General features: G+C 35.0%; 1 protein-coding gene across 2 annotated transcripts in view; it reads right to left on the reverse strand.

Moving 5' to 3' along the window:
* Positions 1 to 15495, reverse strand: part of LOC141432117 (ATP-binding cassette subfamily G member 4-like) — a 47085-nt gene that overhangs the window by 20026 nt on the left and 11564 nt on the right. Inside the window, exon 2 of one of the 2 annotated variants that reach the window (XM_074093546.1) lies at positions 10766 to 10883. The exons of the other annotated variant lie outside the window; for it this stretch is intronic. Coding sequence (XP_073949647.1) covers positions 10766 to 10883 — 118 coding nt within the window. The remainder of the gene's footprint in view (positions 1 to 10765; positions 10884 to 15495) is intronic. 2 annotated transcript variants of the gene reach the window in all.

Consider the following 15495-nt stretch of genomic DNA (forward strand, 5'->3'; position numbering starts at 1 on the left):
AAAAACTGACCTTACAAAAATTGGCCGGGCGCGGTTGTCGGCCGATCGTTGATGCGATAAGTACATAACATGTTCAAAATGCAGTGATGTAAATGTGTCTACTCCAATTATGTTTCGAAGATATTTTTTTGTTGATAACAATAATTATTATTGTAGTTCTTTGTTCAACGTGGCATTACATATTATTATTCTAAAAAGTACGCGCCGTCGGCCGAATGAGGGCTATCGCATATGAATTCGCCGCTAGAAGCGCTAGTGTAGCGTGAGGTCTCCGATATGTCAAATCTCATAGTTTTTGGGTGAGCAACGCTGGTTTATTTATAACTAGCTTAAGCCCGCGACTTCGTCTGCGCGGATCTTGGTTATCGCGCGGTGGCGCCCTCTACCGGAATAAAAGGTATCCTATGTTGATCCTTGGGGTTCAAAATACCTATATACCAAATTTCATCAAAATCGGTTCAGTGGTTTCGACGTGAAAGCGTAACAGACAGACAGACAGACAGACAGACAGAGAGTTACTTTCGCATTTATAATATTATAGTAGGGATTAGAATAATTTTGTGAATATTTTGCATTACCTGAATTTAATTATGGCAATTATGCGATAAGGGGCAATGAATGTCTGTGTTTTGAGACAGTTTTGTCTTTCGGAAACTTTTGTCCTCCCTTTTTTCCGAACAAAACGGGACTACGCAAGACTGTGGTTGCTCGATATTTTTATGGTACGGTTTTAAGATGTATTAAATATGATTTTAATCTAAACTTTGTTTTCACGCCCGTAATAACAGACTTTGAAAGCCACACTTAAAAACCTCACGCAACAGTGGCGCCATCTAGTTAGACAAAAAACGATAGCCCTCATTACCGCGATCAGCCACTTTTTTTTTCCGGCGCGGCGCATGGCAAGAGTAAAGCGCTATTCAGCCTCCGACAGGGCGACAACCAAAGAGGATGAGAATTTAAAATTGTTCTTTATTCAAAATACTTACACCTAGTGCTTAAATTTTGGTGATATGTTTTTATTCGGGTGGAATTAATATTTCAACTTAAATTTGAAGTGCCCTTTTTTATTTTAATTTAATTCCACTGGATGGCAAACGAGCAAGTGGGTCTCCTGATGGTAAGAAATAACCACCGCCCATAAACACCTGCAACACCGGGGGATTGCAGATGCGTTGCCAACCTAGAGGCCTAAGATGGGATACCTCAAGTGCCAGAAATTTCACCGGCTCTCTTACTCTCCACGCCGAAACGCAACAGTCAGTGCAAACACTGCTGCTTCACGGCAGGCGATTAGCCAGCAAGATGGTGGTAGCAATGCGAGCAGACTTTGCACAAGGTCCTACAACTTGCACCTCGGTAGTGTTACAAAAATATTATAAAAATTGATCTAAAAGAATTTCTTTGCTCACCCGCGACCTTAATTATGATAGCTAAGTTTATGCAAGATATGCATGTTCATGCAATTCCTCCACATCATGTACTCGCATATCTTGCATAAACTTTGCTATTATAAGGGTGAGCAAAGAAATTCTTTTAGTTCATTGATATGGACCTCCGCAAAGTAACGCCTGATTCAATAAATTATTTAAAATCTAACTTGTCTTTAATTATTTAAAATAAATCCGAGCGACGCTACGACATTACAATTTTGTTACTTATGTACACGAATACTTTCGAGTGATCTCTATTGCTATAGTATGTACTAAATATGTTGTAAGTTTAGTGATACGCCGGGCCAGTTATGTAACAAGAAGTAGTATTGGTTTTAGCTGACTGATAGAAATACACGTGCAGGCAATTGTAAAGACCACTATCGGCCATTAGATTTCTAATCGTATTGTAGATATAATTAAAATTAATTAGTCCTTATAATGCTTTAGTTTTTTGGAAGTTTTAAACCGGAAAATATTTATATTAATAAATGCATCTGAAACCTAGAAGGTAGAAGTTGTTCTATTTTAGTTCCTCCTCTTCCTCAATAAATCTCCCAATGATGAGGATCGCAACGTTGATAAATTCCAGCTATATAGGTAGTGCCACTATAGTTGAGGTTAAGCACACAAGAACATGTCATGTAATGACAGCGGGATTTTGTTCGTTTCTTGAGCGAGAAAATAGGCGAAAGCCAATCGTTTCCTCGCCGGCGGTGAGACAACTGCCTATATCTTTTTAGAAGATAGAATTAGTCTTCGCATGTACTTAATGCATTCACGCTAACATTCAGACGTTATTTATCTACTTCGCTCTATCAATATCACAGATAGATAAGATAACACTTCAGTTTATTTGAGATGGAATGTTGCGGTAAAGTCTATTGTTGTTCGTAACCTTCGTAAAATTAGTCAACGGATCAAAAGTCCTACATAACAATCTATTTTGATGTCTAGTATATCGACATGTGTAGTTGATAAATAAATGAGAAGTCATTATGACAGCTAAAAGTAAGACAAAATTCCATAACCTTAAATGTATAATAATACTCTACATTTTTACAAGTCGACGCTTTTATAGGATTAAGCATTAAGCAGCACACAGGTATAAAGTATTGCTATCCAGTCGAATAAAAAAAGAAAAGAAAAAGAGGGATGTAAAATGCCTCTAAGACATTTTTTTATTGTTATCACATGTCGCTTGGTAGATTATTAACCTCGAAACTGTTCAAGATTGAACCTTTTTTATTTAGTTTTATACTTTTTATGTTTTTTATTGTTTATGAGTTATTTCGTAATTTGAAATATTAAAAAATTACACCATTAAATGTCATTCGAGAGAACGGGTGTCTTATTTTCCTCTCAAGGATATTTATTTATTTAAACCCAATTATTATTACATTAATCAGTTTACAATTATACTCAGATACGCTTCTTTTTTTAACAAAAGCGTCACAACAGATTATATCTAAGACAATTTCAGCACTACAAATATCTCATAGGTTAATTCCCTTTCAAAATGTTTGTCACAAGAGATACAGCTTTATACAGCAGACATTTTACCTATGAAATGGCTCCTGTTCATCAGTTTATTTTATCATAAATGTAGTTTTACCTAATTTTATAAATCAAATTAGAAAAATTTAGTTAAACCACTGCGATATATAAATAGGCAATCTGAGGTACCATCAGCCGTATATGTGGTCTACCACCCTAAAGTTGATGATCGTTTGCATGTCACAAAACAATAATGCCAATAGACGTGTCTGTCAACTTGAAAGTTCGACTTTAGCGACATATTCATTTGTTAGGAATTTGTTTAAAAATTGATAGACCAATGATTTGGCTGATGGTACTAGCTGTTGCCCGCGACTCCGTTCGCGTAGAAGTATCAAAAATAGTTTACGTCATATTCTCACATCTACCGAATATACACAAAAAAAATCATAAAAATCGGTCAAGGCAAGTCAAGTTTGGTCACAAACACTGACACGAGAATTTTATATATTAGATGTGCGCAACCTACTTAATTTCGTAGAATATCAAAAGAAAAATTTGCTTATGTCTTTACCAGCTATTTACACATAGGTACCTACCAGATTTCATTCAAATCCGTACAGCATAAATACTTAAAAGATTAATTTTATCTACTGGTTTTGAATCTACAAATGTAATATTATCATAATGTATTATCTGCGCTTGGCAACATTTGATTTAATGTAGGTAATCAGTATTATCTCGTAATGCGGTGTAATGTGTGTTATCCACTATAAGAACGCACCTGACCAAACCACCCAGGCTACGATATACCGTCTATCCCACTAAATATAGGTTGTACCTTGTTTTGCCTAACAACTTTTTGTCTATTTTCAGTTTGCCTATTGTTAGATAAACTAATATGACTTAACCTAATGTTTAATTTCACCTAATTTTTATTTTAGTAAAGGTCATTTTGTAAACAACTTACTTTCCATAAATTTGTCTCGCCTAATTTTAAATTACCTAATTTATATTTTGTATAAACTTATTTCATATTTAATGTTTCACTGACATAATTATATTTTGTCTAACATACATGACACATAATTTCATTTTGTATAAATTATTTAGTATAACGTTTGACTGACATAATTATTTTTTATCGTACATGTCGTACATACATGTAGCATAATTTCATTTTGTATGTACTTATTTCGTATAATGTTTGACTGACATAATTATATTTTGTCTAACATATGTTGCATGAAATAAACTGGAGATTATTTGGGTTACCAATATTACAGATTAAGGGGCTGTTTCACCATCCATTGATTAGTGTTAACTGATGGTTAGATGTGATGCCGTCTCCGTCTATTCGAACAAAACAAATAGAGACGGCATCACATTTAACCGTCAGTTAACACTAATCAATGGATGGTGAAACAGCCCCTAAATATTCAATATTATAAAGTTAAATTAAACCTTTTTTATATTTTAAGAAGTATCGTAAGTACGTGTAAGAATAAGACTATAATTTAGATAACAACTTTACTCGTAGGTACTTTCCCAAACTGCTGCCACTTTACAATTATTCAAGTAGGTATTTATGCTTTTTGGTTAATTTTTACTTAAATATACTGTAACTTAAAACCGTAAAATTAAATATCATCAAAAACATTACATGTAAAAAGCTGCAAGTCTTAGTTTAAAAAAAATTGGCTTACTCTAAGTTGTCCAGATATATCACGATGTGCCTGAGAAACAATACGGTAGATAGTTTAGAGCAACTCATTTGTCGATATTCCTAGCTATATACCGGGCACATTGTGATACGTCGGAAAAAAGAAAAATTTAGGTACGACGAGCAAAGCGAGGAGTGGTTAGTATTAATTGTGACCACAACGCATGAGCCAAGCGAGCGAAGCGAGCGTGCCACGGCAGCGGCCGGCGATGTGCCAGAACCGATATGAAGGCATTTCATGATATGCCTAAACGTCACTAGGCAAATCGTTAAACGGTGAGTTTTGAACGATATGGCGGATGTCCCTTAGCCAATTCATAAAATGGCGCTATTTCTCGATATGCCTAGGAATTTCGTGATCTGGCGGATGTTACGATCGGCCGCCGACATATATACAAATAACAACTTGTATTATATTGTGTTAAATATGTAAGTAAATAAAATGTAAACTTAATATTACATAACTGACTTTGACTTCGAAATTTGTTTTTTGACCATATGATGACTCCATTTATTCTGGAACCACGGTAAGCATCCAAAAGTCCCAAGCCTAATCATGACCCAGGGTGATGAGTACTAATGTCATGTTGACATCTCATACTTTTGTCAAGGAAATCATAGTGAAATTGATTATTAAAAGGTTCCACCCTGGGTCATGATTCAATTTGTTCGACCGTATATCAAAAATATTCATATCATCATCATCCTATTAAAATACGCAGGAAATTCTCCATATAAACCCCATATAAAAGTATATATTTTAAACCCCATATATTTTAAATTAATACCTAATAAGGATACGAGTCGATCGAACGTTGAGAACAGATAATTAATTTCGTTTAATGACGTGAAATCTTATCAGCGATTAGGTTAAAGTTAAAATAATAGGCCAATGCCTTCTGTTATCTCAAGGACAGGTATTCAGTTTGAGACATGTCACGCCTGTTACAATGTACCTAATGCGTCTGTGAGTGTGTCTGTCCGGATTGTGTAGATGTGTGCGTGTGCGTGCAGCTACCTGTCTATAGATAAAAAAATATAATTTTTCAAACATGTGATATAAAATTGGGATGTTGAAATAATTTTGTGGTTTGATAATCATTTGGCATCTTGTTAGAGTTAACTGGATACTATTTGTAATATTGATTATCCACACTTATTAATATTATAAATGCGAAAGTGTATGTGTTTGTGTGTTTGTATGTTTGTGTGTATGTTTGTCCGTCTTTCACGTCGAAACGGAGCGACGGATCGACGTGATTTTTGGCATAGAGATAGTTTATGGGCCAGAGAGTGACATAGGCTACTTTTTATCCCGGGAAAATGCACAGTTCCCGAGGGAACAGCGCGCGATAACCAAATTCCACGCGGGCGAAGCCGCGGGCAAAAGCTAGTAATTTATAAAATGAATTTTAATTGGAACAAATATAAAGGCAAGACATTACGTACCTATGTTGTTTTATTCAGATTTCATACTGCAAACGTATTATGTAAAATTGTGTCAAAAATATAATTCAAGGTGCTACATTGTATAAGTATGTAATTTGTGACTTTTTCATAGTAAATTTGTAATATTTAATAAAGATTAGGTAAAATATAAAGTACCATTTTTTGACACAAACGAATAAATAGTAATTTAAATACCTAATATGTCTTAACTGCCATCCAAAAGGAAAATAAACAGTGAAGCAATGTCGACGATAAGCATTGAGGTCAGCAAATTTATGTTAAGTCCGAACGAGAATACTAGCTTTGTTACTTAATTTTAAGGGCGATAAAAGGGGTAAGTAATACGAGATATAAGAACTTATTAAAGCCCTGGTGGGGATATGGTATTTGTACGTGCTTTTCTGCTGACTATAGTTTTGTTGATTGTATTTGCATTGTCATCCAAACTACATTTTCGTACGAGGAGTTCCGTCCTGCGGAAACGATTCTGCCCAGACCATCAGAATTTCACTAACTACCAGATTTGTGAACTAATATTTAATTTTATGTTAAATTTTATTGCCCTGACGTTTTAATTATTTTATTGGTTGTTTAATTGATTGTTCTGTTCATATAAGTATTTCATAAATTTGACAAAGATTTATATTCCTGTTTTTACCTTTAATTATTATTATTATTATTTAATTTTACTCTAATTTGACATTGTGAATTCTATTCTTATTTTTTTGTATACATTTGACGATCCTTTTGTGAATTTATTATATATGGTGTTTTCTTTTTATAGTTAGGTATATTTATGTAGTTTTTATTAATTTTGTTTCCTATCATATTATTGTATCTTGTGTTGTAAATAAATATGTTTCTTTGATCTATTAAATTAAAAACAAAAAGTTGGAAAAAAATATAATAATAATAATTTAACGTTTATTTCAGGCTCTAGTCCCATACACTTCATGTTAGTTACAGTCTTATAATGAAAATGTTAGTAGTTTAATTAATTCCGATTGAATTACATTTTATCAAAGAAAAAATAGGATGCCAGAGTTCTAAAATTAAAAATAATACAATAATAATAACAATAACATAATATAAACACATGTCAGGTAATAATGTATTTTTTCAAAGGGTAATAAATAAATCTATCTATCTATCTAATGTATTGTCACCGAATTTATATACTCGTAAGCATGCCAATTTCGATTCAATCCGATCACTGGAAACAAAACTATCAATTCTGAGTAGAAAAAACCATATTTTTTCCAAAATTGAAACAAAAGAAAAGGTACCCTTTTTTGTGTAAAAGCCCAAAAACCAATGTTTGGTTTTTGTTTGTGTTTGTATAAAATACACGTAATCAGGATAGGATGTCAGGAATTGCTTGTACTCATAGGCTCTTCTAAATTAGACATATTTCCAACGGTATGTGGAGTACGAATAGCTTTAACGAGCTTCCAATATTTCGACTCGATTCAATGTTTCAATGGGGGAGGCTATGTGGACATACAACGGCTGATATGATGATGATGATGATGACTATTTGGACTAAACCAGTGTCACGATCACGGGTAGATTAAAGAAATTGTAGGTGGATGTTTACGTTGCGTCGATCGAGCTCTGTCTACTCTTATTCTAGTGAGTCGAATGCGTAGGTACAGTCAGCCGCATAAAATTAGTTATTCATACAAAACTTTGAATTTACGTCTTCTTTGAATAAATAACCACTAACAAATTAGAAGCAACGTCAGAAGCAAGATTTTGAAAAGTTCAAAAGTTATCTAAAAATATCTTCCGTGTTTGGAGAAATACCTGTTTAAGGCGCGCTTATAGAAGAATTTTCGGTATTTGAGGGGGTGAAGCAGACGACGCGGCGGAGGCGAATGCGGGGCGTCCAGCGCAACGCACCGCGCGTCTGTCACGCAGCCCGTTGACGGCCTTATTCTGTTCGTATCCGTATTCTGGTTAATGTGAGTTCCGGATTGTTCGTTAAAATTATAATTACACAATTTTCGGTTTAATTAAGAAATTCTTCGTTTAATGTAAATAGTCTTGGTAATAAAGAAATAATTTATGCCCCTTCATGCCCACAGTTTAATTTGTAATGTAGGTAATGGATAGACATTAAGACTGAATAGGTAGACAGACGAAATGAAAATACATAGGTAAATCAATACAAATAAAAAAAAACAATTTTATTTTAATCTGAAAATCTAGATTACAAGCTAGGCAAATCTATACATATAATAAAACAGTAAAGAAAAAGTTGTCTGTTCACTTTTAACAAATCAAATCAAATCGTTTATTCAGTAAATAGGCCGCAATGGGCGCAATTTTTTAAACTACCGGCGCTTTCGGAAAGACCATCATTGCCAGGAAAAATGCGCAGCAAGAAACTTGGCAGAGAGTCACTTTTTCAAAATGTAATACTTTAAAACTACAGTATACAACCCTTACCCAAACCATACAGTCAAAAAAATGAATGTAGGAACCATGTTCTTAGTACCCATAACACAAGCTTTGCTAAGCTTACTTTGGGACTAGGTCAATAGGTGTGAAATTTCCCGTGATATTTATTTTATTTTATGTTCTAAGAAACATGTGCGAGCTGTAGCCAAAGATAAAAAATATGTCTTAGCGCACAGAACAACTTTGACAGATATAAAGATTAATGAGTATGCGTAAAGTAGTTATTGCATCAATACAAAAATACAAGTCAGAACACCAGAAACCAGAAGCAATAAGAGGTTGCATGAAAAAACATTTTTTGCAACTCACACGTAGCTGTTTTCCACGACTTGGCCTCACTAATTCGCGGAGGAGCAAGACAGATATTCCATTTTTTTTATTTTTTTTTTCAATAAGAGGTTTTAGAAACGCAGTTAAAAACTCCGTAGTTCAGAACTACATCAGAACAGCGTAAGAACTGCACTCCGATTGCCTAAAATGGCAGTCCTCTGACAGTCGGGTGCAGTGGTGATGCAGTTGCACTAACTGCGCAATAACTCCCATTTTGCAGCCGGATTCCAGTTGGAGTGCATGTTTTTGTGAATAATTTGCTAGTGCAACCAAATGCGACCATCTTATTTTATTAAAATAATTTATGTTAAATAACTTGGCTGAATGCAAGATATTAACCTTTGCCTGCAATTAAATGAGAAAATTGAAACTGTTGTGTCACTATCAGAAATGTCAGTGAATCTGACAAAGGGATCAAGCAAGGCTACTACGAAACTTGAAACTCGAAGTTCGTGTCGTGCGGTCCCTCTGACACTTATACTATTTAATACGAGAGCGAGAGGGACGGTACGATACGAAACTTCGAGTTTCGTAGTAGCCGCAAGGTTCGCCGCATGTTCGCCGTGAGTAGTACAACAAGTTTATACAACGTGCCTACAATTTGTACCTATGGCAGTCGCGGTAGAATCTGGACGAAGCCGTCCGCATCCGTGAGCGCCAACCAGCTTGCGGTCGTAGTACGAATGTGAAATCCGCTCAGCAGGGCTACTACGAAACTCGAAGTTCGTGGGTTGCGGTCCCTCTGATACTTATACTATTTACAAATTCTGCTTTATAGCTGATGATAAAGTTGCTTAGAAAGTATTTGTATATATAATGATTTTACTTCAAAAAACCTTACCAGTTTTGATAGCAGTGGGCCCTATTTTTTTATTTGCCCCAGGGCCCTAGGTTACCTAGCTACGCCACTGACTATTTAGTACGAGAGCGAGAGGGACCGCACGGCATGAACTTTGAGTTTGGAGTTTCGTAGTAGCCCTGCTGACTCGGCCCGACTCCGGCCGGTCGATTAGTGTGTGGTAGGTACTTACCGTTTAGGTACTCTAATGCTTCTCATATGTGCTCTGAGTTCACTTATGCGTTTCCTCTTTCGCTTAACTTTTTTAATACTGCGATTACCCATATTATTTGCTCTCAAAAGTAGTACTAGCGCGTTAGAAAAATGTGCACAGGTCCGTCGTCGACTACGTACACGCGTGTACTGGCGACTGGGCAATACTTCGCCGCCGCCGCGCGCTAGAACCGTTTTATTTTGCCAAAGACGAAATAAATTGGTATGATTGATGTACTCAACCTATCGAAAATCTATGAAGCATAAATCTAAATCTGCTAAAAAACTATTTAATAAAGCAAATTTTGTGTTGATATTCATAATATTTTTCATAATATTTGGTTTAACGTGTAAATGAAGGCTCTTTTTCAAAAAAAATAATCTATCGAGGTTTTTGTCAGCAATCGTGTTTTTGATGAAGTCAAAAACTAGCTAATAGACTGAAAATACACATATAAAAAAATTGCAGTTGTAAGTATTGTGTAAGTATATTTTAAATATTTTCTAAAATTGTAGTTTTCACTACGTACAGCGCCTTAATTTCCCAACTTTTCATTTCGCAAACTCTAAAATTGTAAATGTTTCAAGATTTATTTCAGGGCCATCGTGTAGAACCCTTTAGGTTAGAGTAGGTTAATTTTATAAAAATCCTGAAATATTTAGTTTCAAAAATATTAAACAGTTGGGAAATGAAAAGTTGCAAAATAAAACATGTTGCCAAACGTTGTTCGCCGAAACAGTAAACCTATTTAAGCTCTTTTCTCTTTCCTCTTCATTATTAACTTGCTCGTTTGCCATCCAGTCGAATAAAAAACTAACCTGTATCCTGCCAGGATGTCCATGAGGGTGCTCTTCCCGGCGCCGGACTGGCCCATGATTACAGTCAGCTCGCCGGAGTGAAACGTCCCACTTAAATCTTTCAGGATCGCCTTTCGTCCTGCAAAAACGGAAATTGGAAACATAAGAAAACTTACTTATTTCTCTTATCTTACAGAAACTTTTCATATTTTTTTATTTTTATTCGACTGGATGGCAAACGAGCAAGTGGGTCTCCTGATGGTAAGAGATCAACACCGCCCATAGACACCTGCAACACCAGGGGGATTGCAGTTGCGTTGCCAACTTAGAGGCCTAAGATGGAATACCTCAAGTGCCAGTAGTTTCACTGGCTGTCTTATCCTCCACGCCGAAACACAACAGTGCAAGCACTGCTGCTTCACGGCAGGATTAGCGAGCAAGATGGTGGTAGCAATCCGGGCGGACCTTGCACAAGGTCCTACCACCTGCAATCATATCAAGAAATATGAAATACTAGCCGTTATCCGCGACTCTGTCCGCGTAGAATTCGGTTATCGCTATCATGCGGGAACTATGCAATATTCCGGGATAAAAGCTATCCTATGTCCTTCCCGGGACTTAAACTGTCTACCGAATCTGTATACCTAATTTCATCTAAATCGGTTGAGCAGTTTAGACGTGATTGAGTAACAAACATCCAAACACCTAACATACAAACATCTTCACAAACTTAGTAGGATTAGTAGGAAGTAGGATAAGATAACTAGATTTTACATATTTCCAACTTTAAACTTTTTTCCAGGGTTAATATAAAGATTATCTTGATAAAAATGCTAGTACACACAACAAGTACTGGTCCCTTAAATATTTGGATGCGAATGAACTTGCTACGTAATTAGAATGTGGAATCGTAACATTCTTATGAAAAGTGAACGGAACGATTGACTCCCACATATACAAATACCATTACTTCTTTAACATCCACATTACGTACACGCGCATTTCGTGTACAAGTACAAATATTATCCCCTCATAGTAAGTTATAAGCTCTAAACAAAGATCTCATTCCATCAAATCGTAACTAAATAAACAGTGAATTATTGTCTATTAAACATCTCCAAGATGAACAGTAAAATGTCTGTAGGTACGTCAATCAAGAATTATGCACGACTTCAATACCATCATCAACATAAAAGTATAAGTCGTTGCCATATTAACTATTGCACACAAATCACGTCTCCGTGATTTTCACCAAGTTGATATTATGTAAGTATAATGTTATTCAACAGACTATACATTTGGTGAACATCAACCTCTTTATTTATTCTCTATATTAAACAATAAACACCTCTAAGTATATTAAATAAATTATGAAGACTAAAGACAAATGTGCCATTCTTCAGATTTAAATTTATTTAATAAGTAATTTTAATTTGAATTTATTGGTTTGCCAACTGATATAAACATCATTAAAATAGCAGAACGTCGATGTGTTAGTAACATATTATGTAAACAGTGTTAATCCAATAATAGGCAAACACAACCTGCATAACTAATACTATTCCTTATAATGTGGAGCCCAGCTCCCTTATAGATAAATATATAATTTATTCTTTTATTTCTCTGTTGTCTTATGTCTGTCGACTGTTTAAACGTGAAATCCGATCACGAGAAGTAGGTATCCATTCATCAGATTTGACGCACGCAACACGTAATAACCTAACCTAACCAACGAAAAGCTGGAAAACCCCGACTTTTTCACTTCAAAGTTCAATATCTCAAAAACGGCTAAAACGATTTTGATGAAACATGTCTAAGAACCATCTCTAGAAAACCTGATTTCAAATAAAAGAAACCGTATTCAAATCGGTCCACCCGTTTAAGACAAACACACAGACATACAGACACACATAGCGGTCAAACTTATAAACACGCTTTTTTTGCGTCGGAGGTTAAAAATGGAGTAACACAGCCGGTGTGACCCATCACAAAGGTACTCGGACCGGAGCAAAGGTACCCATTATACAAAACTGTGATAGTTTTCCTATAAATTCGTTATACATACAATGTGCAACGTGCAACTGCAGTTTTTTTCCATATATCCAAAAGCAACATTATTCTTACATGTTATTTGAGACATGTAAACGTAATGGCTACGGTGTTTTACAATCGGCAGTACGTGTGGGCTTTCCTCTTTGGTGTCCTCATTATGCAAAGGAAGCGCTTAACAAAACTAAGGACGTAGTCAATTGTTTTAGCGTTAGGGTCCGCACACGCATCTCGTGATTGCTTTTGCTCCAGTCCAGTTCTAGTCATTCTAGCTATGTCAGCTAACCTCGATTTAATTGAATACCGAGATCAATACAATTTGTAATACCAATATAATTTTGATTCACGCCCAACTCGGTATCGCTGACAATGTAAATCTATTACTTAGTAAGTATAGAAACGTGCACCCTAAATCCTACTAATATTATAAATGCGAAAGTTTGTGAGTGAGTGCGTATGTTTTTTACTTCTTCACGCTGAAACGGCTAGACTGATTTGGATAAAGTTTGGCTAAAAGTTAGTTTATAATCTGGATTTAAACATAGGCTACTTTTTAACCGACTTCAAAAAAGGAGGAGGTTATCAATTCGGTTGTATTTTTTTTTTTTTTTTTAATGTTTGTTACCTCAGAACTCCGTCATTTATGAACCGATTTGAAAATTTTTTTTTGAGTTCGTCTAGGAATGCTTTCAATTAGGTCCCATAAGCAGCAAATTAGGATCTGATGATCTGATCTTAAGGAAATCGAGGGAACTCTTCAAATATTGTAGGGACACCTATAGTAATTTGGATATATTTAGTAGTAACTCGTGCATTTGCTCTTGCAAATCATAATTTGGTGAAGTGGAACTGATGATGAAGACCAGATTTGACCAACGGAACTACTACTATCAATAACAAGTATTGCACGGGTTAAATTTAAATTATCATGATTAATATACTTACCTAGATAAGCAACTAAGAAGAAGCTTTAAGTTAATGATTCTTTCGAACTGATCTGATGCTGAAGCCAGAAGGTAGGCAACGGAACTCTGTTATAAAACAACGTAACTAAGTCGTGTTTGAGCTTAATGGAATCGTTGTGAGATGTTCTTTGGCTACAAATCACTAAAAAGTGATAAATAAAAAAATTTTTAACAAAAAGTAAAACCGACTCCAAAAAATAAAAAATAACAAAAAATGGAACCGACTACAAAACCCTCGAAAATATTTTCTAGGTAAGTAGGTACGTACTAGCTCGAAGTCGTGACTCAGCACGACCCAGCAGGAGGGATTGAAACCCATAGTATGTAGGTGAGGTAGACGACTATTGTGAATTGTCCCACTCCTGCTGGCTCGTGCTGAGGCACCGACTTCGAGCTAGTACGTACCTACTTACCTAGAAAAATATTTTCAAGGGTTTTGTAGTCGGTTCCATTTTTTGTTATTTTTTTATTTTTTTGGAGTCGGTTTTACTTTTTTTATTCCAATATTCCCCGGAATAGGGATAAAATCTTGAAATTTCTACCGCTGCGTTTAAAGTCTTAAAACTTTGGACAGCTGTTCTAAACACAACCTCAATGAAGACCACGATATAAAATTTGGGAATTTCCAGGGGAATATTGTAAAATCCCGGAATTTCAAATGTAACTACCAGATCGAATAGTTAACTTAAATAATAATAATGTGGAAAAAGAAGACAAATGGTCATTATTATTGTGTAACTAATTTATGCATCCCGTCTCGTGTCCACGCACAGATTTTATTTCACTAATTGAATAGTAAGTAACCTTGTATTGTCATGACACCATACAATGTCAATCATCTTGAAGCATTTATTTTTTGAAGGAAAGATAAAAACAATAATACTAGTCATTCTTTAATTTATCCTTATGGCACTTAGAATAAGAATAAATTTATTTGCCAAAATTGAAAAACGTCATTTAGTATTTAAAATAATAAAGTATCAATCATAAATTTGTGTACAATCTAATATTCTTGAAATAGCTGGCAATAAATGATAATTCTCTACACCTAGTTTAGAGAACTGTAGTGGCATTATAACACCTTTGGGCGTCCAAGTAGAGGATAGTGGGTTCGAATAGAATCTCTGATTGGTTTAAGCTTTTCAGTAAAGAAAAAATTAGAACATAGAACTGTGTAACTTAATGACGTGTATAAAGTTTCTAATCCAAATTTAATTAGTTCGTGTACTAACCATGGCTCAAGTACCTTGATTCTGAGAAGAGGCTTGTGCCTAGTAGGTACTGGAACTTTTTAATTTGCATAAACTTAAAAGAACCTCAGATATGTTTGAATTAACAATTTTAAAGAAGCAAAGGATCATCTTTTACACCAACTAACATGTAGTTCGTTAATGGTTCGGCATTTTACAAAGTCAAGTAGTGACATTTCATTCAATTTGTTGAATATTTATTTACGAGTACATTGTTATGTGCTAGGTGTTGCGGCACCATTTTTACTGTGTTACTTCTCAAAATTTTGGATTAAATACGCGGGAAACATTGTCAGTGACTCAAAGGCCCGATTGTATTTTGATAGAACTTCTAATAGGGAATATTAGATAACAATGAAAGGTAAAGTAAACAACGAATCATTGATGACTAATTGGATGTTAAATTTTATTTAGATTAAAAAAGAAAAAAAAAACGACATCCCCATAAGCCATTTGCTCTATTCAAGTAAGAGTACGAATCGCACGC

This window comes from Choristoneura fumiferana, chromosome 10 (genome assembly GCF_025370935.1).
Source record: "Choristoneura fumiferana chromosome 10, NRCan_CFum_1, whole genome shotgun sequence".
In the NCBI taxonomy this organism is placed as follows: domain Eukaryota; kingdom Metazoa; phylum Arthropoda; class Insecta; order Lepidoptera; family Tortricidae; genus Choristoneura; species Choristoneura fumiferana.